The sequence below is a fragment of the Lolium rigidum genome, chromosome 5 (assembly GCF_022539505.1).
Source record: "Lolium rigidum isolate FL_2022 chromosome 5, APGP_CSIRO_Lrig_0.1, whole genome shotgun sequence".
In the NCBI taxonomy this organism is placed as follows: domain Eukaryota; kingdom Viridiplantae; phylum Streptophyta; class Magnoliopsida; order Poales; family Poaceae; genus Lolium; species Lolium rigidum.
In genome coordinates, this window is record NC_061512.1 from 77,703,969 (window position 1) to 77,726,382 (window position 22,414).

At 46.2% G+C, this 22,414-nt stretch overlaps 2 protein-coding genes across 2 annotated transcripts in view; one reads left to right on the forward strand and one right to left on the reverse strand.

Moving 5' to 3' along the window:
- Positions 1 to 4,239: 4,239 nt before the first annotated feature.
- On the forward strand, positions 4,240 to 7,671 carry LOC124651683 (ureide permease 1-like). Its single transcript, XM_047190729.1, has 8 exons — positions 4,240 to 4,450; positions 4,791 to 5,081; positions 5,177 to 5,315; positions 5,839 to 6,007; positions 6,163 to 6,206; positions 6,298 to 6,404; positions 6,548 to 6,922; positions 7,153 to 7,671. Exons 1-8 carry the CDS (start codon positions 4,403 to 4,405, stop codon positions 7,309 to 7,311), a joined length of 1,332 nt encoding a protein of 443 aa, XP_047046685.1. The 5' UTR covers positions 4,240 to 4,402; the 3' UTR covers positions 7,312 to 7,671.
- A 612-nt stretch (positions 7,672 to 8,283) lies between these two features.
- LOC124656130 overlaps positions 8,284 to 22,414 on the reverse strand; it is a 67,406-nt gene continuing 53,275 nt past the window's right edge. The window contains exons 5-8 of the mRNA XM_047194933.1: positions 9,933 to 12,719; positions 9,742 to 9,872; positions 9,028 to 9,030; positions 8,284 to 8,397 (exon numbers count right to left, since the gene is read on the reverse strand). Coding sequence (XP_047050889.1) covers positions 8,284 to 8,397; positions 9,028 to 9,030; positions 9,742 to 9,872; positions 9,933 to 12,719 — 3,035 coding nt within the window. The remainder of the gene's footprint in view (positions 8,398 to 9,027; positions 9,031 to 9,741; positions 9,873 to 9,932; positions 12,720 to 22,414) is intronic.

Genomic DNA, 22,414 nt, shown 5'->3' on the forward strand with positions numbered 1-22,414 from the left:
GCCGCCATGTGGGGTGGGGCCCCCAGGGCTCCCCTCTGGTCCCTCTTCGGTGCTCTGGAAGCTTCCGGGAAAAAATAAGATACTGGGCGTTGATTTCGTCCAATTCCGAGAATATTTCCTTTGTAGGATTTCTGAAACCAAAAACAGCAGAAAACAGGAACTGGCACTTCGGCATCTCGTTAATAGGTTAGTTCCGGAAAATGCATATAAATGATGTAAAGTGTGTATAAAACATATGTGTATCATCATAAAAGTAGCATGGAACATAAGAAATTATAGATACGTTGGAGACGTATCAGCATCCCCAAGCTTAGTACCTACTCGCCCTCGAGTAGGTAAACGATAACAAAGATAATTTCTTAAGTGACATGCTATCATAATCTTGATCAATACTATTGTAAAGCATATGAGATGAATGAAGTGATTCAAAGCAATGGTAAAGACAATGACTAAACAACTGGAGAGTGGATTTGGTGATCACATGGGTAGGTACGCATGCACACACTGCCGTTTGATTTGCTTTTAGATTCTCACTTTGCGAGAAGATGTTCACGGCCCTCACACGGCGTCAAAACTACTTTTTGTACACTTTTGCCGATCAGGTGTAGCAATCAAGCCGAGCTGCAAAAGCTGTCGGCTAGCGCAGTCGGGAGTTTTTTAATGCTGCTGTGGATCATCTCTTCACTGCCTCAGCTCAGCTCCCCTAGCCGAAATCAACCATATTACAAATTCTCCAGCGCTAGTAAATTTTCTGACTTAATAGACTGAGGTAACAAATTTTAAGCAGTTCATCACATATCAGTCATAATAATTAATACAAAACAATCTGTGAAAACAAAGGACGGACGGCGAGCACCCCACGACCAGAAATCGAACCAGCCCTCCAGCGAACAGCCGAGGCGCTCGCGCGTTTCCTCTGCAGCGCCGCCGCAAGAACGCCTCTATCCATCCACCACCATGCTAGGTTGCTTATCTAGCTCCAGCGCTCTAACTCTCTGTGCGCGCGTCCACCCGAAGAGAGAAAGCAGCAGCGACAGATCCAACCCAAAATCATCTTCTTTTCAGCAGTTTCTCCTCCATTGGCGGCCTGAAAAATCAGAGAAAATGCTTCATTTGACTCGAATCAGAGAAAATCCCTTTTGTCCATTAATGTTTATATATGAACTTATAAGATTAAAATGTTCCTGCAAATCGAATCACAGAAATCCGACCCCGATCAAAAATATGCCACAAAGATTACAGTTAGCAAAGTTGTTCTTGCCGTCGAATCACACAAACCAGAAACACTTGATTAATCTACAAATTACAAGTCCATAACTGGTAGAACTAAAACTCCATGGACTACCGTGTTTCAAGTATCAAGTATCAAATGATACATCAATAAAAGTACTATCAGTATAGAAACGCTCCAGCACCAATTCAGAATGATGAAAAGAATCACACATGACGGCAGAGGATATCGTGGTCCATCATCTAACCAAGGCAGGAACCAGCGGGTATGTTGAAATGAGCAAAGTGGGCTCCTGGAGATCGTCCACACGGGGCTCCCGGCCTATCCGCTTGCCGGCGCCGGAGCCGATCGAGAAGCTCAAGCAGGCCACTCACCCAATCGACTCCAGCCAGCAACATCAACAAATTCGGATCAAATTAACGATAAACAAGAACCTTCCGAAAGAACTCGGTTTGGGGGGCGGTCAATCTACGAGCGGGCAGACGGCAAGGATACCAGGATGTGCGGGGCGGCGCAATGGGTGGCACTCGAAGTGGGCCAGCCGCCTCGTCGCGGTCCGGCGACCTCGCCGTTGAGCCACCTGAGGTGCAGCACCGGGCCCAACTGGCGCCGTCCTTATTCCGACCGCGAGCTCAGGCGTGCCCAACGGCATAGCCGTCGACCTGGGTGCCGCGGCGGGCTCGCAGCAACCGCGGAGGTGGCAAGCAGCAACGGCGCCGGCGGCTTGCAGCAACCGTGGCGGCGGATCGCAGAGGCAGCTCGCAGCGGCAAAGCAGCAACCGTGGCAGTGGCTCGCAGAGCCAGCGGCAAGCTGCAAAGCGCCTCGGAGAAACCGCAACGGCGGCAAGCAGCGGCGGCGTCGGCGGAAAGCAGCAGCCGATGCTACAACCTTGCAGCCTTCCCTGGGGGCGCGAGAGGGCCGTGGTTGGTTCTTGGAGCAAGGGAGAGAGATGAGGGGTACTGGAGGAGTGGGGGCGCAGCGGGGCCTTGAGCCAGAAGCCATCAGCGTGGAGGTCGGGAGAAGTCTAAGCTCTGGACATGAATTTTCGTTCGGAGTGTGTTAGTGCATAAGTTCAAATACTACAGCTGTACTAAGTTGAGGAAATCTCAAATCAAAAAAAAAATCTGGTTAATCTGTTTTCCTTATGTTACTACAAGATGAAATTAAGGTGCTCTTTTGATCGAGCTTGTGCGCACTCTGCAGCTAACTACTCTTGGATTGGATTCGGTCTCCCCTGGCACCTGCTAATTTTTTTAGAGTGAATTCCACTTTTTACGCTGTAGTTGTGCATCAAAGGGCCTAATGACCGATTATGTCCTAACTATTTTAATCCATATGTCATGATATTTTGTACCCCGAGTATCACCTAACACCTTGCCCAATGTACACACACAAAGGAACAAGGGTTCAAAGCTTTTAAAATGAGCAATCTACACAGATGTTTACTCTCAGCGGGGTAATCAGTGTCAGAAATGCAAAACTAGAGGGTAAAAAGTAGAATTCACTTTTTTTTTCAACATAGTATATTGTAGTTGCAAATAGTATATGGTAAAGGATATAAAATAAAGTCTAAAAAAGATCGAAATTTTAAGTTCTTCAAACTCCTCCTTTTGTATAACATAATCTTGTAATTTTTACATATGATGAGTACTCTGCTTTCTTGCTTGCAATGCGTGAGGGATTAGATGAAGGCTGGTGCCATGAGTGACGTGGCTTGATCAAGTCCACTAGGAAAATTTGAAGGCCGGGATCGAGAGACATTCACGCGGTGGAGTTGTCGCCAGCCCAGCCGAGTAATACTGATCTGGAGAATCCCCGGAAAAAAAAACTCTGATCTGGAGAATCTGTCCAACCGCACTCCAAACCCGGAGTCAAAGGAGATTATTGTTAGGCACCCCAACAACGCACTACTTGCACACAACTGTACTTAAACAATAAAACAGAAAGATGATCAGTTAATTAATCAAGTTCCTCGTGTGTATCAGCTGCAGGAGTAAGTAGAGGAGAGCCAAAACAACCACCGCTGATCTCCTGAACATATATACCAACACAGGGGCGTGGGACGTATACAAGTTCTCGAGTTCTTTGAAGGAAGAGAAGGATCGTCCTTCATCTTCTCCCCAAGGTATTTGTTCTTATCCTACTTCTTATCCGTGCATTTGTGATGTATTTCTTTGATTGCAAATATGTTGTCATCCACATTCATCCGATGGAGACTGTTTCGTGGTTTTCTCTTTTTCTGGCAACATATTCGTCGCCGAATTCCTGGATCCGCGTCTCACTTTACTCCATCTTGTTCCTGGGAGAAAAGAGAAAAGGGGGGGTTCTTAGTTTCTTGCTTGTTAGAGAAAAAAGGCAAGGTTCAGTAGCATCCATTTCTTGTTGGAATCATAACCCCTCTTCCTTTCCTTTTGTTAATGCTCCGTTTCTTGGACAGAACAGTTGAAAGAGATAGGTTGCCTTCTTTAATCTTCTGGACGATGAGTGTCATACTCTACTTCCATTATTTGTCCTGTTTACTATCTTGGACACATTCAGCATTTTACACGAATCACTACATTTGCGGCCGAATCCTTGGATCCAGTTGTTATTCATGGGACAAGATCCAGTATCAGTTTCCTGTTGAAATCACCACACTTCTTGCGTTTCTTTTCCTCGACAGCTTAGTTGAAAGAGATAGTTTGGGTTGTTTACAACTGACCGATGAGTGCGATACTCTAACTCCACTATTTTCCACGTTTGCTTTGTTCATTTTCATACATTCATTTGTACCTTGCATGATCTTATCTGCTTCAAGGTCAATACTCCACTTCCAATGATGCTTCTCCCTCTTACTTTCTTGGACCAATTCGGTGATTTACACTATCATCGAGCCAACTTAACCAATTCCCCATGACTCGATTTGCTTAGAGGTCACTGTCACCTGTCCAATTATTTCAACTGCTGATGGGTGCATAGTTGTCTCTTTCTTCACTCCATATCTTTTCTTCTTCCTCCGCATAAAGCCCCATCTCCATTGGTGTGTGATCTCCATGTCACCAGACGCCGCAAGCCTGTGATCCTTGTGCGAGTCAAACTCGTGCAGATGAAGTTGGACTTTGAGTGAGAAAGATCCCATTGGATCACCCCGCTTTTGTGGTCTAGTGCTTTGTCACCATAAAATCCCCACTATGGACCATGCTCTGGCATGTGCTGCTTCTTTGGTCCCGTGCCACGAGGTACTCCTATCTTCATCCTCTTCTTACGTCTGTTGTCTGTTCTGCCAAGATTTTGGGATGATCTTTTCCTTTTCTTTCAATTCTATTGATAATCTGGCCTGTGGTAATTAGGATCTTATCAGCTTCCCTGTTGATGTTATGATTGGATTATTTCTTCTGGATGCTGGAATGATTCTTCTATGTTTTTTCTCTTTCTGTTTTTTTGTCATGACGTTATTGCTTCTTGTAACATAAAGATCCAAATCATTCAAATCATACAAGCAAGCTTTGCAGAGAGAAAAGAACCCATGTTTTTATCGGCCATCTACATCCAAATCAATCTCTCACATGATGTCTGCAGGTGGTTGAAGGCACCCTACTGAATTTCTCGTTGCCCATCAAACAAGGCCTCAAGATGTTCATCATAGAGGATAAAGGGGGTGCCATTGCTATCATGTGTGCCTCACTCCTTTTCTTGGGCACATGGCCAGCCGTGCTCACCCTCTTGGAACGCCGGGGACGCCTTCCTCAGCACACCTACCTTGACTACTCGATAACGAACCTCCTCGCCGCGGTCCTCATCGCTCTTACCTTCGGCCAGCTTGGGGAGCCCAAGCAAAACATGCCCAATTTCTTCACTCAGCTCAGTCAGGTTAGCTATCTTGGTAATATGCAAGAAAACTCTCGATTAAAACATCAATTTGTTCCTTGGCAGTTGGCTGACTCTGAATGAACTTTGTGATGAAGGACAACTTGCCTTCAGTCTTATTTGCAATGGCAGGGGGTGTTGTTCTCAGTATTGGGAACCTTTCTACACAGTATGCTTGGGCATATGTGGGTCTCTCGGTCACTGAGGTTATCAGCTCAAGCATGGTTGTTGTAATAGGTAAAGTTGATCTCCTCTACTAGTTAAAGTTACGTGGATATTGTTGTTACAGTTTGCTGCTTATTCTTCTGATTATACATTTGAGGCCAAGAATTCCTGCTCACAGTCTATACTTATTGAGAATTACAGGAGGGACGCAATTATTTAGCACTCATTATATGACACCTCAAGTTGGTTGTTTTTACCTAAAATAGTTCAAGCTGTTTCATAAGAATTGGCGTGCTAATCATGGTCAGCTCATTATCAAGAAATGTTATCTACATTCAGGGAGCTGGAAAATGCCAGCAATTGATGCCAATAAAAGCACTCATCGTATTCTAGAAAATAAACGTCGTTCATGGTAGAAGGACAAGATACTTGATCTCTGGAGATTATCTCCAAATAATTCAGTAGCTACAGCAAACACACTGTTGGCTCTTCTATTAATGATCATATGCGCTCAAAAAATCTGATGAATTATGGGCATGGCCGTCTCTCTATTTCTTGGATATTTAATCCGTCAAGTTGTATGTTGTATTTCCAGGCACAACACTGAATTACTTCCTGGACGATCGCATCAACAGGGCAGAGATTCTTTTCACTGGAGTGGCGTGCTTCCTTGTTGCAGTCATCCTTGGCTCTCTTGTCCACGCTTCCAATGCAGCTGATAATGAAAAGAAACTAAGTGAATCCACAAATAGCTACAAACTTGGGTAAATTGTTCCCACTTTCTTTCACATCTTTTGCCATGCCGAGTAACCAAATCGCCTTACCCACTTTTTAACTTAACTCTGTTAGGTCTTCAGTATTTAAACTATTTTAAGTCTTATATTTGCTGCTCTGATCATTATAATATGTAATTTTACAGGAATGATGGAGGTACGGAGACAGGCAAACAAGTTATAGACAAAGGTATCATACATGGGGCAATGATTGTATGAAGTACTGGCACTGTAAATAAATTGCCGTTCCAGACTCTAATTCTTAACTATGCATATTTCAGATGCTCCTAAGGACATGGAGAATGGAGCTTCGGCTGACTATGCCACCAAAGCTGAAGCAGGAACTGCAGAATACCTAATTGAACTCGAGGAGCGGCGTTCAATTAAGGTAAACGTGTAACTGTCATCATCATCATTGTAGAACTATCAGATAGTATTTGACCTCTGTTCTGAACCGTGTTCCCAAAAGAGATGCATAATTGTCGTCGCAACACCACTAAACTAACCTGGTAAAACTTCTTACTTTTCCAGGTATTTGGGTCGAGTACCTACATAGGGCTTGGGATAGTTTTTTTCTCTGGCATCTGCTTCTCTCTCTTCTCCCCGGCAATCAACCTAGCCACCAATGACCAGTGGCACACCCTGAAAGATGGTGTCCCGCATCTGGTGGTTTACACTGCCTTCTTCTACTTCTCCATCTCGTGTTTTGTTGTCGGTATCGGGTTGAACATCTTGTTCCTCTACCATCCAAGGGCTGGCGTGCCCAAGTCATCCTTCAAGGCATATCTGAATGACTGGGAAGGCAGGCAGTGGGCTCTTCTTGCCGGCTTCCTTTGCGGTTTTGGCAATGGCTTCCAGTTCATGGGTGGTCAGGCTGCTGGTTATGCTGCTGCTGATGCTGTTCAGGTTTGTCTACTCAATATCGTTTTATCTATTTACATCAAAAGAGAAGCCCACCATTTTTGCAATCTGCGATTGAAAACGTTAAACAAATATTGAATCTTTCAAACATAGGTTGTGGTCACAGAGATATAATATTTTACTTTTAAGATGGTAGCAACTTACAGATCTTCAGAGAAACGAGGAAACATTTCTGTACCTACGATTCTAACTGCTTCAGCATTGCTATTCATCAGGCATTGCCACTTGTGAGCACATTCTGGGGCATCCTGCTATTCGGGGAGTACCGGAAGTCGTCGAAGAAAACTTACACACTGCTTGCGTTGATGCTTCTCATGTTCATCGCCGCTGTAGCAACGCTCATGGCTTCATCAGGTCACAGGAGCACAAAGTGATCGGTGGACCCATCCTTTCATTCTTTCTTCTAGTTTGAAACTCTTTCTGTCAGAAGTTGAAGAAATTCAGACATCAAGGAGAAGGCCTTGGAAGCTGGCAATGACAGCACAAAGTGAACTCCATTCATGAAGTTTCGTTTGAATGGAGTTTTACCTGTACATAATCACAAGAAAAAACAAAAACAAAAAGAAAAAAGAGATTGGTGTCTCTTGATTTCAAGTTAGTGCTGAATCATATGAAAAATGATGTGTTGTCGCCTTACCGGTTTGTAAGATCATCTGGAGATAGCTAGGAAAGATTGTTACCAAGTTATTATGTTTTGGTTTAATGTGAAGGTCAGCTTAGGATTTGATTTTTCAGATGCATGGCTGAATTGGTTTATTTGATTCTCTTAATGCAAAGCAAACATCTCGGTTCTGCACGATTGGCAATCTATTCATGAACAGGATACTAGAAAAACAATACGATGGCTGTAAACCTAAGAGATACCCAGTATATTTGTAACAGTAACACATAACTTTACAGAGGAATAAAATTCATGTAAAATGGAGCATTTGCAGGTGAAAACTCAAAACCTGATACGTATGACCCAAAAGAAGAATAGGAGTTACAAGAATGGCACGACACTCTGTTGTTCACATGCTAATTTACCAGCATCAAATGGGAATGTGAATGCTTAAAAACTAAGTACTGATCACATAAACATATTATTTTCTGGCTGTGTCTTAGTATGACATGTTTCCTCAAGTGAGAAAACAAGGTAGTCGGAATGCTTGTAATGATTATTATAACAACAAAATGATGAATCAAGTCTTAGATTGAAAATGAGAAGACTGTAAAATGTACCCTCCCAGGGACAGGTGTCCTAGTGGGTGGCCACACGTCCCAGCGAGCTTATCGATGCCGACCTGAGTCCCAACCTGATGTAGCAGCAATTCATGTTAGATTTCCAACACCAAGCATCAAAAAATTCAGATCTCCTTGGATGCATCTGTCTGCAGCTGTTTTACCTGTGTCATCAACACCCCCAGTGGCCGGCCGATGCAGTGAAGAAGGAACAACGAAGCTTCAGGTGCTCTGCTAGTCTGCTAATGCATCAGAAGAATACAAACAAGCATGCTAATGCCCACTAAAGGCACAGATGGATCATCTGAAACTGTGATTCTAACAATTCATTTCGAATGAAGAGATGCCATATTATGTACCCAGTTTACAATGCATGAACAAGCGACAAAATAAGCTGCAAGCCAAACGGGATAGACCTGAGATTAGACAACAAAATCCATCTTTCCTACCTGCAAATTCATGGTGCCCAGACCAATAAAATGTCTACTGGATTGCTTCTACACTCGTATAATTTTTCTTAAAATAGAAAACTCAGTTCTGTAAAGTACTCATCAGCAATTAAATAAGAATAGTGTAAATAAACTTCATTAAAGGTTAGTAAAAGGAAATACTGCATAGCTCGCTGCAATTTGCAAGCCTTTGGGTCGACATGAGAAAATCGAGCTCTATTTCAGCCAGTTCTGCCTTCAGACTAAGACGAGGGAACAGTACAATCTCTGTTAGAATCTTTATAGTCGTCTACTATTGTTCATGATGGGGACTCCACTTTCTCCCAAATGGAATGAACCTTTACACTTCTATTATGCTGGATGTTTGATATGATGAAAAGGATAATCGTGCCACGATGTTATACTGCACCTATTAGTTACATTCTGCAAAATCGAAAAGAAGTTCTCAGGCAAAATATTGTAAGTCTATATGCTACTGAAAGTTGGGAAGGACGGAATGGCAATACTGAAGGAGGAATGGAACATCCACACCTGGAAGAAAAACTATTTGAAGTTCAATTGAAAACTTAAAATTGCAGCACACACACTAAACATAATAATTTCTTAGTGAATAGTGCCATGACTAATTTGCAAAAATCTCTGGCCAGGAGCACACAGATCACCAACAGAAAACCAGCAAAATTCAGCACGCACACATGAATTTATCATATTATGAGTAAACTGAACTGGTGCTCTTTTTTCCCCTTGAGACAGAACAGTAGTGATACTTAACTGAACAAATAGCTTTAGAATAGTAGCAGACCAGCAAGCAATGCAGAGACATCAAGATAGCATGGAACCTTGATCCTCTCAAGTCTTAACTGAAGTGGTGGTCATCAGTTGGCATCACAAATAACAATGCAAAGATGCCATATGCAGGTTAACATTACATTTACACTGACATGGTTTTCCTTTTCCCAGCCAGCTCAACTACCCAATTCTACTAGTTAAGTACTAAGCTAAACCCAATGATACTAGACTAGTATTTTTTCCAAAAGTAATACCAAAGCTACTGAAGCAAGGTCTTCATCTCACGACGAGGGCTCCGTACAGTCTACCATAAGGGCCCTGAAGCAGATCATGGCGCTAGACAACCGAATGCCTTTTCTGGCCGCCTTCTGACTGTGCCAAATGAACCTTGGAACAAGGCTGGGAAGGATTCATCACGGTGCCAAGGTCTTTCTTGGGCATGGCATGGGGCTCAAAGCCAGGCGGACCAGCCCAGCCTACAGACGGTTCCTGAGAACAGACGGCACGAGGTTCGAAGCCAGGCGGACCAGCCCAACCTGCTGAGGACTGTAGCTGAGAAGGGTGGCTGACATGGCTTGAGCTTGATGCAGAAGAACTATCTTTCTCGGTAGATTCAGGCAAGCCTTCCTGCTGAGAGGTTTGAGAAGAAGCGTCAGTTGCAGGTCTAGTTCCCTGCCCCTGGTTTTCGGCTGACGTGGCGCATGCTGATTCAGCACAATAGTGCGGCCAATACGATGTTGGTACTCCAACCGCCATCGTTGAGGGGTCTGGGAATGTCAACTGGGAGTAGAGATGTGTCATGTAGCTGCCCATAGCACTAGGATGAACACCGGCTATTCTAACCTCCAAGATGTGCCCCTCCAGTGGGTAGCCATTCATGTGAGTGAGTGCCACAGCAGCACCATAAGTATCAGCAAATCTGACAAATCCGAATCCCTTGCTCACACCAGTGTATCGATCAACCACTACCTTTGCTTGAGTGATTTGGCCACATGGTAGGAAGATTTCGATTAGCTTTTCGGTTGTCATATAGAGCGGGAGGCGGCACACATATAGGTTGGTCATGTCAATTTGTCTCTGCTCATTGCCAGACATCTGTGGTGCTAGAGAATTTGTTGCAGCACTGAAATCCTTAGGATTAGGAAGGCCTGCTACTCTCACAACCAGGGCATGTCCTCCAATTTGGTAACCATCCATAAGATCAATTGCAGCAGAAGCAGATGAAGGACTTTCATACCTAACCATCCCATACCCCTTATGTTGAAACATCCTAGCTTGCACAACTCGTCCAAATGGTTGGAAAAGCTCGACCAACTGATCAGAAGTTACGATTGGTGGGATGTTGCCAACAAACAGATTGGCCATATCAATTTCTTTCATGGGCTTGACAGCTGACTCTGATAAAGCATGCTCTCCTGCATTGGTTAGACAAGAGTCCGATCTCCTGACTGCTAGCCTCTGTCCATCAATCAGGTACCCATCCATGTTTTTGACAGCTGTGACTGCTGAGGCTACATCTGCATAATACACTAGGCTATACTCCACATCCATCACGACTTTGCTGATCTGACCAAAGGGCACGAAAAGCTTAACCAGCTTATCGGCATTCATGGACCGTGGAAGGTTAGTGACATACAGTCTAGATTTGTTGATTTCTGGAGGAGAGCCTTGTACAGCTGAGCTGGATGCTGATGATGAAAGGCCTGCGACTCTGACAGTTAATGCCTCCCCTTCAATCAGTGCTCCATTCATTACTGCAATAGCCTCGGCAGCACATTGAGGATCAGCAAATTTGACGAAGCCATATCCATTACCTGTACAAGTGCCTTGGTCAGCTGCCACTCTCGCATGGGTGACTTTACCAAATGGCAAGAAAAGGTCAACCAACTTATTTGTGTCAATGGATGCATGAATGTTGCAGACATATAGATTGGCCATGTCGATTTCCTTGGTGGTTCTGGTATTGATGTGTGATCCCAAGGCTGAATTTGACAGTGTTGGAGGGCTGCCGGCCACTCGAACCTCGATCTTTCCACCATCAACCATAACTCCATTCAAATGGGTGATGGCCTGAGCTGCATGATGAGAATCAGAGTATTTCACAAAGCCATACCCTTTGCTTAAACCTGTCGTGTGATCTCTGGGTACCTTTATACCAGTTACTTCTCCGAAAGGCTGAAAATGCTTGAGTAGCTTTAGCTCGTCCATGGATAAGGGGAGGTGGGAGACATACAAGGCACTCGTGTCAATTTCCTTCGAGGGCAGACTGCCAGCTTCTGACACAGAGTGCACAGATGGATTGGGTACTGATGGTGGAACACGAGCTGCTCTAACCTCCAATGTTTTCCCATCAACCAGGCGCCCATTCATGCGTTTAATAGCTGATGCGGCACTATTAGGATCAGCATACTTCACAAAGCCGTGTCCCTGGCTCACACCAGTGAAACAATCATCCACAACTTTATATCGAGTAATTCGTCCGAAAGGAAGAAATAACTCAAGGAGCCTGCTAGAGGACACAGAAGCCGGCAGGTTACCCACATACAGGTTAGTGTCGTCAACTTGTTGCAGCTTTCCAACATCCTGAGGCAAAGAGAGCATGTGTTCTTGCCTCTTACACAAGTGGCTGTCCTGGTCATCAAACTGAGCTTTCCTTTTCTCCAACTTGGCAGCACCAAAACTGTCAGTGTTGTATGTGTAACAGGATACATCAGTAGCAAACCTGACAGACAGTCGTTTCTTGAACGGCTTGACTTCCATTCCATCCATCACTGGTAGTACCTTGCTGCCACCGTTCCTCAGCGCCCGTTTGAGGGCCTCTGGCTTCTTTTGTTCCTTCCTGACAGCCTGCACAGCACTGAACCTCTTGTTAACAAACTCCTCCTCACGAGCCAGCTGATCATCATATGGCTCCACTTCGCAGAGCTGCTTCCTTTTAGTGCTGCGAGCACTGCGCACGGGATCGGTGAAAGGCTCGGCATGAAACGAGTCCTCCTCGCCACTGTCTTCTTCCTCATCGTGGAGTTCAGAATAAAAAGGTTCCTCGTCGCTGGCATCCTCACCTTGCGGTGGAGCGGCGCCATCACAAGGTTCCTCTGCACTAGCCTCCTCCTCCTCCTCTTGCGGTACAGGATGATCAGCACAAGGATCCACAGCTTGTGTTTCTGGCTCAACATCACTGTCGCCGTCGTAATCATCATCATAGAACACACGTTCAAATGGCTCTTCTTCTTCTTCACTGCCTTCTTCATATTCAGCAGCAGCAACATCCTGCCGCTGGCTGGCCAGGTCATCATCTTTGCATCCCATTCTCGTGGCAGCAACTGGTTCACAGAGGAGAAGAGTATGTTAGCAAAGTAATACAGGATATGGCATCAACTCTTAACACAGGTACTGAATGAAGAATAAACAATCTAAAAATGAGAGAAATGTGCTCCCGGCAGAGAGCTTCAAAGTAATACAGGATATGGTATCAACTCTTAACACACGTATTGAATGAACAATAAACAATCTAAAAATGAGAGAAATGTAGCAGAGGTACAGAGCTTGAAACAAACAGCAACAACGCCTTACGAAAAAATGAGAGAAATGCGCTCCCGGAACAGAGCTTCGAACAAACAGCACTGGCGCCTTACAAAAAATGAGATAAGTGTGTGCTCCCAGCAGAGGCCTTGAAATGCAGCACAAGTTGCAGGACGTGGTGTGTGCAGTATTAACCCGCATCAATTTGCACAGTGTGTTGCCTACACTAACTAATAAGTAGTAAACGCTTTCAAGATGCACAATCTGACAGTCGCAAAACAAAAAGGAATGCACACAAATAAGCAATTGGTGCGGCTGAGAGATGCGAATGCCGTCCTATACTTGCAGAAAAAACAGAGGGATCACCAAATCGGATAGAGATCAAGTGACATGCATCTTTTGCATGTCACCATGTGACATGCGGCCAAAATCCGAATTTAAACATTGCGAAAAAAATTGAAAAAAATCATGCATATTCACAATACATATTGAGATAACCTCTAAAAATCTCAGATCAAAATTCGAAACATACATCGAGAAATAAAAAAGTGAAACTCAGATGTGAATAGTGTACAGAAAAACTCAGATTTGAATTCGGGAACTATTCATAACAGATTTCTCTTTTTTGTTTCCCGATGTATGTTTCGAATTTTGATCTGAAATTTTTAGGGGTTATCTCAATATGTGTTGTGAACATGCATGATTTTTTTCAGATTTTTTCGCAATGTTTAAATTCGGATTTTGGCCGCATGTCACATGGTGACATGCAAAAGGTGCATGTCACTTGATCTCTATCCCACCAAATCTGTAGCTTTTTTATTTATTTTCATGGGCAGAAACAAGAATCCATGGCCAGATCGTATCTGTGCTTGTTTCCACAGCAACCGTCCTTGTCGTATCTGTGCTTGTTTTCAGATGATACATCTGTACGTGCTAGAAACCGGAGGATTCTTGGAACAAATCGCGCTGCTTTTTCAAAAGTAGGACCCAGCAAAAACCCCAAAACTGGAAGGGATCGGCCAAAACGAGGGCGATTACTAGCGCTACACCGCTGGCTGTAGAAGCGGACGAGGATGGATCGATCGCGCGCACATGGAAAAGAAAAGAAAAGAAAAGAAAAGAAAAGAAAGAAAAGAAAGAAAAAAAGAGGCGCGGAAAGCCGGAAACCCTAAACCCCAGGAGGAAGAATGCGGGGTTAATCCGCCGGCCGGAGACATCGCAGGGAAAGAAACAGAGAGGGGGGGATGGTGGTACCTCCTCCGGAAAGGGAGCCTGGTTGCGCGCGTGAGGGGAGGGCGGAGCGGCGTGATCGAGGGGGGCGGTGCCGGTGCGTAATCGGAGCAGGCGAGCAGGGGTTCCGCAATCGCGCAGGAGGAGTGTGGAGGGGTAGGAGAATGTGGGATGGATGGAGATTGGAGAGGGCACAAACAGCAATCCCGCAGGAGGAGGAGGAGGTGGTGGTGGTGGTGGGAGGTGGGTGCGCCTCTCTCTCGCTCCTTCTGCGTGTGCGTGAACAGTGTGATGAGCGCAGAGCAGAGCAGAGCATAAAGGGGAGCTGTCGCCGAGGCAGAGGAGAACATTAGAAAGGAACGATGATATTGCACGCAGGTCCCTGGCCGCAGTGGTTGTGTGCCCCGTGGAAACAAATGTGAAATTTGTGCTTGTGCTGGGGGCTTCGGAGGGAAAATGGACGGGTGATTTTCGTTGTCCATCTTTTTTTTCCCCATTTTGTACTGCATGTTATATAGTACGCCAGTTGTTGACATAACAGTTACGAAGTACCAATCCGTAAATATTATATCCATTAGAGTGGTACAACTGAAACATAGCTGGTTCTTTATTTATTCACTTAGTATTACAAGTCATATATGTACATCACAGCGAAGCTCCTCCTTGATCCAGAGGGGATAACTCGGTAGTTCTAGTCGAACTCTACTTAACTTATAAGCTAGTGGTAGAAGTAAACAAAGTTCCATAACTACTCGAGCAACTTTATTCTATAAAGTTCGGCGCTGCTCGACTAATACTTAGATGCGATGCCTAAGTCTCTGCTTCTTCAGGGACCTCCTCTGTACCGTAGGCAATCATATAATCCACCCCTTCAACGCCTCTTGACAGGTTTGGCTCTTCAGAACAAACTTCTTCTGCTCCTTTAGCTCCTTCAGTGGCCTCCTCCAGGTTATTCAGGCAGTGTAAGCAAAGAAGGGTGAGTACCAGCGTACTCGGAAAGTTCCTTATGGGAATGAAGTGTTTGATGCACTAACTACAACCATGGACCACAAAGTTGTAGGCCAATGCAAGTTTTCATAAACATTTCTTCAAAGGCTGCTTTTATTCTGAAAACTATTTCCGTTGGCTTTCGCCGGGTGTCTAGAACTTCATGGAGTTCCTTTCTGACCGTGTCCGCAGTTCCAAACCCGGAACAGGAAGTGACAAGCCATTATTTGATACACTCTACAGAGGTGTGTTGCTTTACCCATAAGAGAACTAATCCTTGTTGCCAACCGGGCAGCTCATCCCGTCCACACTTCCTTGGTGTGAGGCCCAGTATAAGGTCCTAGCCAACCATTGCATTTCTACACGACCCCGCACACCCACCCGTATTGTAGTTTCGGTCTTGGATCCTCGTCGGTTACTTTGTCCGACCTCCATTCTATGCCCCCGCCGGCCCACATACTCCTAAGGTAGGTTCCGACCTCAGCACCTTCACCGGTCTTCTACAACCCATCGTAGACCACGATACTGTGAGGACTTTAGGGTTCCCCACCACTCCCGTTGCTCCTTCCTGGATGCAACTCCTCCGGTAAAGTGTGTTCGCTGATGTGCAAAAGGGATAAATACAACTGACAACTCCGTCCCATTTCAGATCTGATGGTTAACACGAGTATTACGACGCAAGAATCACTAGACGACATTGGTTGTTAATCCTAGATGATTAACCCAATCGCAATGGAACCTCCACCAAACTCCTACAATGGTTCCATTGCCCACCACATATTCATATTCATAATTAGAAAAGTAATATTTTGCTTTTTAATGCAAGAGTGATAGTAATTTGCAAATAATTTAATAAACATAATCAAGGTGACATGAGCAAGTGATGAACTTGCCTGAACACTACAAGGTAGTGCAGTTGGATTGTATGGACTGACCCTAGTCCCCACTTTCTGAAAATTAGCATCATTGTCCGATAAGGGCAATGGTTAAAGATCCAAATGATGCATGCTTTCAAGTTTTAGTTGTAATTACCCCCCATCAGATTTTACTTTTGAATTTCCAAGGGTAATATAAAAGGTTGAGTTTAAATCTTATTTATCCTCCTTAAGGGTTATAAAATACTATTTGAATTTAAAGAAGTCGTTTTCAAAGAAAACACTTTTATTTCTTTTAAAAGATAGTTTTAAAATTATCTTGTATTTATTTGTCAAGAAATTAAATTTGGCTTAATATTTTATTTGATGTTACAGGATTATTTTTTCTTCGATGTTGATATAAAAGATATTCCTTTATGTGTTTATTTAATAGCTATTCTTTTGAGTTTTGTTTAAAAGTTTTTTAAAGATTCATTTCTAAATAAAGAATAATTAGTAGAGTATTATTCCTATTTTTCTTTAATTTTTAGGGTTTTCCTATGGCTTTAAGGATTTTCCTGATTTTATTTAAACAAAACCCTGGTCAAAAGACCAAAATGGCCCTGGGCCCGCTGGTCAGGCCAACCCGCTAGTTAGACCGGACCAGCTCGCTATGGCTAGGCCCATCGGCCGCCGGTGGCACCCCTCTCTCTCTATCTATCTCTCTCTCTCTCTCTCTCTCTCTCTCTCTCGACCCTAGCCCTAATCCACTCTCGTTCTCCTGGCGACTCGTATCGCCTCCACTGTCGCCGCGACTTGCTCCGGCCAGCTCTGGTGATTTCAGGCCGCGCCCCCGGTCTCAATCGACGAGCCTTGCGACGTTGTGCCCTTCTGTCCACGTCGATCTGACGAACGCGCCCTCCTCCGCTCGTGCGTAACCCTGTCGTGGCTAGGGAAACGGTGGTCGTGTCGATTTGGTGCCTCCCGGATGTTCTGGTGGTGGTGGTGCTCGGCATGGCTCCGGCTTGGTCGTGGCTCGTTTCCGCCGTGCCGTCGTGGTCATCTCTGCAGTGCTGCTGCTCCAAGTAACTTCCGGTTTCCTCTCTGTCTGCCCATACCTCTCTTCCCTAGTGGCTCTAGTGATGGGAGATGAGCATGGTCAAGTGCTTACTTGTCTTTGGGAGCTTCTTTGTGCAATCCTTCCTATGGATTTTGCCTCTCTGCACCCTGGTTGATACCGGCATGAAGGCCGAGGTGAAGCCCAATTTCAGGACTCCACCTAGCTAGTTATCTTATTTAATGTATTTTATATCGCCAAAAAGGGTTTTTAATAAGTTTGGGTAGTTTTGGTTTGGGTCGGTTGACATAGTGAAAGGACGAGATGTCGCCTAGAGGGGGGGTGAATAGGCGTTTAAAAACTCTTACGGATTTGGCTTGTAAGAATGCGGAATTAAACTAACGTTTAGTTTACAAGCACAACTCCTAAATATGCTAGGCTCAACTAAGTGTAACAATAACAACTAGAGCTAAGCAAGATAGGCACAATATATATGAGCAACAGAGTAACAAGTGATAGAAAGATATAATTGATACTTCAAGCACGATGGCTATCACAAGGAAAGTAAGCTCGGGTATAGAAATAACCGAGGCACGCGGAGACGAGGATGTATTCCCGTGTTCCCTTCCTTTGCAAGAAGGTACGTCACGTTTGGAGGAGTGGAGGTCCCACGAAGGATTCCCCAACGCCACGAAGGCTCACCCTATTCTCCGAGCCACACCCACGAAGGATAATGGCCCTTTCCTTATGGTTAGATTTCTCTCCACTCCGGAGATGGCAAGCTCCACAACCACTTCACAAGCTCCACGAAGGAGAAGCCCGGGCCTCTTCAAAATCTTCCTTGAAGAGATCTCCGGAGCACCAACCGCCAAGCCAACTAGGAGGTCTCCCTCCAAGAGTAACAAGCTCACGGTCTCTCACTCGAACTAATCGTGATGGAGAGCTCAACACTATGCAATGATGCAAAGAAAGAACACTAGAGGTGTTCAAATCCTTCACACTCAAATCCCACCAAAGCAACAAATGCTAGGATGAGATTAGAGATGAAGAACAAAGAGGAAATCAACAAATGACTCCAAGATCTAGATCCAAAGGGTTCCCCTCACTTAGAGGAGAAAAGGATTGGTGGGAATTGTAGATCTAGATCTCCTTTTTTAGATCCCTCAAAAATGAGCAAGAATCATGGGGGGAATCAAGAGAGAGGGCAAGTTCTTCAAAGTCAACAATGGAGGAGAGAGAGTGGAAGAACTTATCCAGCCCAAGGTGGAAGAAGGGCTATTTATAGCCCAAGAGCAAATATAACCGTTGGGGAAAAGTTGGGCTGAGTCAGCCGTCGAGGAGGCCGGTCAACCGGGCCAGGGGCCGGGCCGTCCGGTCCAGGGGCCGGTCAGACCGGGCCGCAGGCCGGACCATCCGGTCGGCACCGGATCGTGCGCCGGGGCGAGTTTTAGGACTTACAGAACCTGCGTCAGGGAGGCCGGTCCACCGCCCGGTCAGACCGGACGAGGGAGACTCCTCACAGGATATTTTTAGATGTTTCTAGAGAGGGAGTCTCCCACCGTCAAGAAACGGTGAAGACGTCCAAACTCGAAAACGCAATAGAAGATGCATGCGGATTCCGTTTTCGATGAACTTGGGCTTGTTGTAAAGCTATCAACAAGCTCAAGAACCTCTGATGACCCACAAGTATAGGGGATCGCAACAGTCTTCGAGGGAAGTAAAACCCAAATTTATTGATTCGACACAAGGGGAGGTAAAGAATACTTATAAGCCTTAACAACTGAGTTGTCAATTCAGCTGCACCCTGGAAAAGCACTAGTAACGAGGGTGATGTGAAAGCAGCGAGTGATATGAGAGCAATAGTAACGATAATACGAGCAGCGGTAACGAGTAACACGAGAGGCAATGGCACCGAGAAAATAGTTGATACTACTTCCAATGACATATAGAACGAGTATATGATGATGAGAGATGGACCGGGGTTCCCGGCTATCTTCATTAGTGGTAACTCTCCAATAACAAGTGTTGGGTGAACAAATTACAGTTGGGCAATTGATAGGATTGAAATAGCATTAAGACAGAACATCAAGATTATTAATCATATAGGCATGTTTTCCATATATAGTCATACGTGCTCGCAATGAGAAACTTGTACAACATCTTTTGTCCTACCAGCCGGTGGCAGCCGGTGACATGGGCACTACCCTTCGGCTAACCGACATTGTCCTATCCTGTATTGACTAATTGGAGGCCCATGAAGACACCCGAAGGCGAGATGGGCCACCTGGACGGCGCACCAGAGGAATCCTTGGCGAGCAAGACAAGGAAGCACCCGAACAAGGAAAGATTAGATCTAAAAGTACTGTAAACCTAGTCGTACTCGGTTAGGACTCTTGAGACCTGGCCTCCTATATAAAGGCCAGGGAGAGGGCTGCCGAGGGACACAATCAATCTTAGCAATCTTAGCCAGAAGAAGCTTAGAGCTAGGTCACCTTAGCAATAGCCATCTCGACGAGATCTCAGCCGAACTATTCGGCACCCCATTGTAACCCATTATCATCATAATCAAGAACAGACGGAGCGGGACGTAAGGGTTTTACCTCATCGAGGGCCCCGAACCTGGGTAAATCGCTCTCCCCGCTTGTCTGCGAACCGATGTCTCGTGTCAGCTTGCAGGATTCCATCAACCCTAAGCCCCTATCGGAGGGCATTGGCGAGGAGTACCCTCGACAATTGGCGCCGTCTGTGGGAAACCTGTCGGCACAAGATCGGACATCGGCTGAACCCGACATGTCATCGGCAGCTTCATCAACACCGTCATCGCCTCGTTTGGGAAGCCCGATTCGTTTCGGTTCCTACGAGTTCACCCCACATAGCGATTCGTCTCGCTCGGCTTTCTCCGGTCTACAAGGCAACATGGAGATGGCCTTCGGGAGCGTCCACTACAACGTCAACTCAGAAGGAATTCTTCGAGCTGCTGGAATCTCCCATCTCCAGGTCGACGAGTCCAAGCGCATCGTCGTCACTCGACCTTTCGGCTGGCCTGACAAGCCCGTCAAGTCCATCCGCACCTTCGACTCCCCGTTCGGCGTCCTCCATGTCAGTCGGATCCGATAACCCCGCGACCTCGGAGTTAACCTCGTACTACTGCATGAACTGCGACACCAGGCACGGACTAGGGTCGAGCGACACGCCGTTCATCTGCAATGCCTACTATTCATCAGGAGAGGACAACATCGACAGCATCACCCAAGGGGACACCCGAAGAGTGGCGCCCCTCCAAGTTTACTTCGCTAACAGGGGAGACGGAGATCGCACCCCCCGTTCCGGCGAGACGAGCTAGTTTTGAAAACAGCGCCAGCGACAACAACAGCGACCACACCATCACAGAGGAGGAGTGGGCAGCAGCCAAGGCAGCCGTGCTTAACGACACACCACTTCCGGCGGGAACCACGGTTGGCACTCTCAATGCTTACTGCTCCATATTGGAGAAAAATCGCGAGCGCCTATCTAAGGAGCAAGCCACCCTCGAGAGACGCCTATCTGCGGCAGACCGATCCAGCGAACGACGAAGGGGCTCGCAGGGAAGTGCCTCTCGAAGTACCCACGGAGGAGGCAAGCATCGATCAAGGATGTCCAGGCTTTCGGAAGGTGATGCAAGGGAGATAACGTCAAACCTGACCAAGTCATTTATGACTACGGACACCGCGGGCATGCCACGGCCAAAAACCGTTGCGGGGAGCAACAGCCAACCTTGCGAGCATACCTCATTAACCGGCGTCCCGAAGGATCCATGGCACGAGCTCACCGTGGTGCCTTAGAAAGTCTCGCGATATTAGGAGATAATCTAGTTCCACGGAAGGAGAAGACCACCTTGCAGGCCGGCGGCCCAAAGCACCGCACAAGAGACGCTCGAGATGAAATTACTCGAGGTAGAATCGACAAAGCAAGGCGACGACGCGCCGCCGAGAGGAATTCGACATCGATTCTTCGGATGAGACCCGGGAGAACGACGAGCGAGCTTAGGGAGCCGATTGTTTAAGCTACAAAATTCGGGAGACGATGCCACCTAAGAAGTTCAAACCCACTCCTACCGACGCCGCCAAATACGATGGGCAGCGGGAGCCGAGATCCTGGATAGAGGATTATTTGCGGACGATGATTCGCAAAAAAGGGAATCGAGATAGCAACAATGCGAGTGCTGCACGGCTTTACCTAAAGGACTCGGCGCGAGCCTGGCTAAGAGGTCTGCCGAAGGGTTCCATTAAGTCATGGGACGACCTAGTAGAGGCCTTCGTCGCCAACTTCCAAGCAACCTACAAAAGGCCCGTCGGGATCGAGGAGTTACGGCATTGTCAGCAAAAGCAGAAGGAGTCGATGCGCGCATACATCGGGAGATTCACCAAGCTCCCGAACGCCGCGGAAGACGTATACGTCGACGGAGCAATCGACGCCTTCGGTGATGGCATCCGACGTGAAAGCTATATAGAAGAACTTGGACGCAAGAAGCCGAAAACCATAACCAAGTTAATGGAAATCGCCAACAGGCTGGGCCGATGGCGAAGACAATGTTCGAAAGCCACGGCAGCGCAGTGGACGACGAAGAAGATGACCAGCCGAAGCATGATTCGGGTGGTCGAAGGGATCGCAACAAGAGAAGGAAGAACCGCAGCTACGATGACAACAACTTGGTGGCTGCAGGCTACTCTGATCGGCAGGATGATCGGTACGATGACAGGCGAGATGATCGACAGGACGGTAATCGGAACAACTCTGGGAACCGTGGCAACTTTAAACCACGACAACAAAGAACTCCCGAACTACCCTACGCTGAGCAGATCAACGCCCCCTACTACCTGCATTCGTATACCGATTCCAAGGATGGTAAAATAAAGTCTAGCCACCTGCTCGAGACGCGTCGGCGGTTCATCGATATGCATAAACTCATCCAGCGAGCGAGGCCAGCAACAGCTTCCACTGCCACCACCACCACCCCCACCACAACACCAGGTCCAGCAAGCTCAACCTCATCAACCCAACGAGGCATTTCCACCACCACGAGGGCAGATGAGTATGATCCACAGGACAGGCGTCTCAAGGAGGAAAATGAAGAAGCTCACCCGAGAAATCAACCTGGCAGAAAGCGTCATGGCGAACATCCTTGAGTATGTCGAGTGGTCGTCTCAGAACATCACGTTCAGCCGAGCAGATCACCCGATGACTATACCAAAACCGGGACATGCCGCCCTAGTGGTCAAAGCACAGATAGGAGGGTTCAAGATGAGCAAAGTCTTCATGGACGGAGGAAGTGGACTCAACCTGATATTCCTTGACACAATTCAAAGTATGGGGATCACCATGAGAATGT

Excerpts from the sequence above, each read along its gene's own strand:
- LOC124651683 (XM_047190729.1), top strand. The coding sequence starts at position 4,403 with ATGGACCATGCTCTGGCATGTGCTGCTTCTTTGGTCCCGTGCCACGAG. Across the intron at positions 6,008-6,162 it reads ACAAATAGCTACAAACTTGG|GAATGATGGAGGTACGGAGA; the intron begins GTAAATTGTTCC and ends GTAATTTTACAG. Across the intron at positions 6,405-6,547 it reads AGGAGCGGCGTTCAATTAAG|GTATTTGGGTCGAGTACCTA; the intron begins GTAAACGTGTAA and ends TTACTTTTCCAG.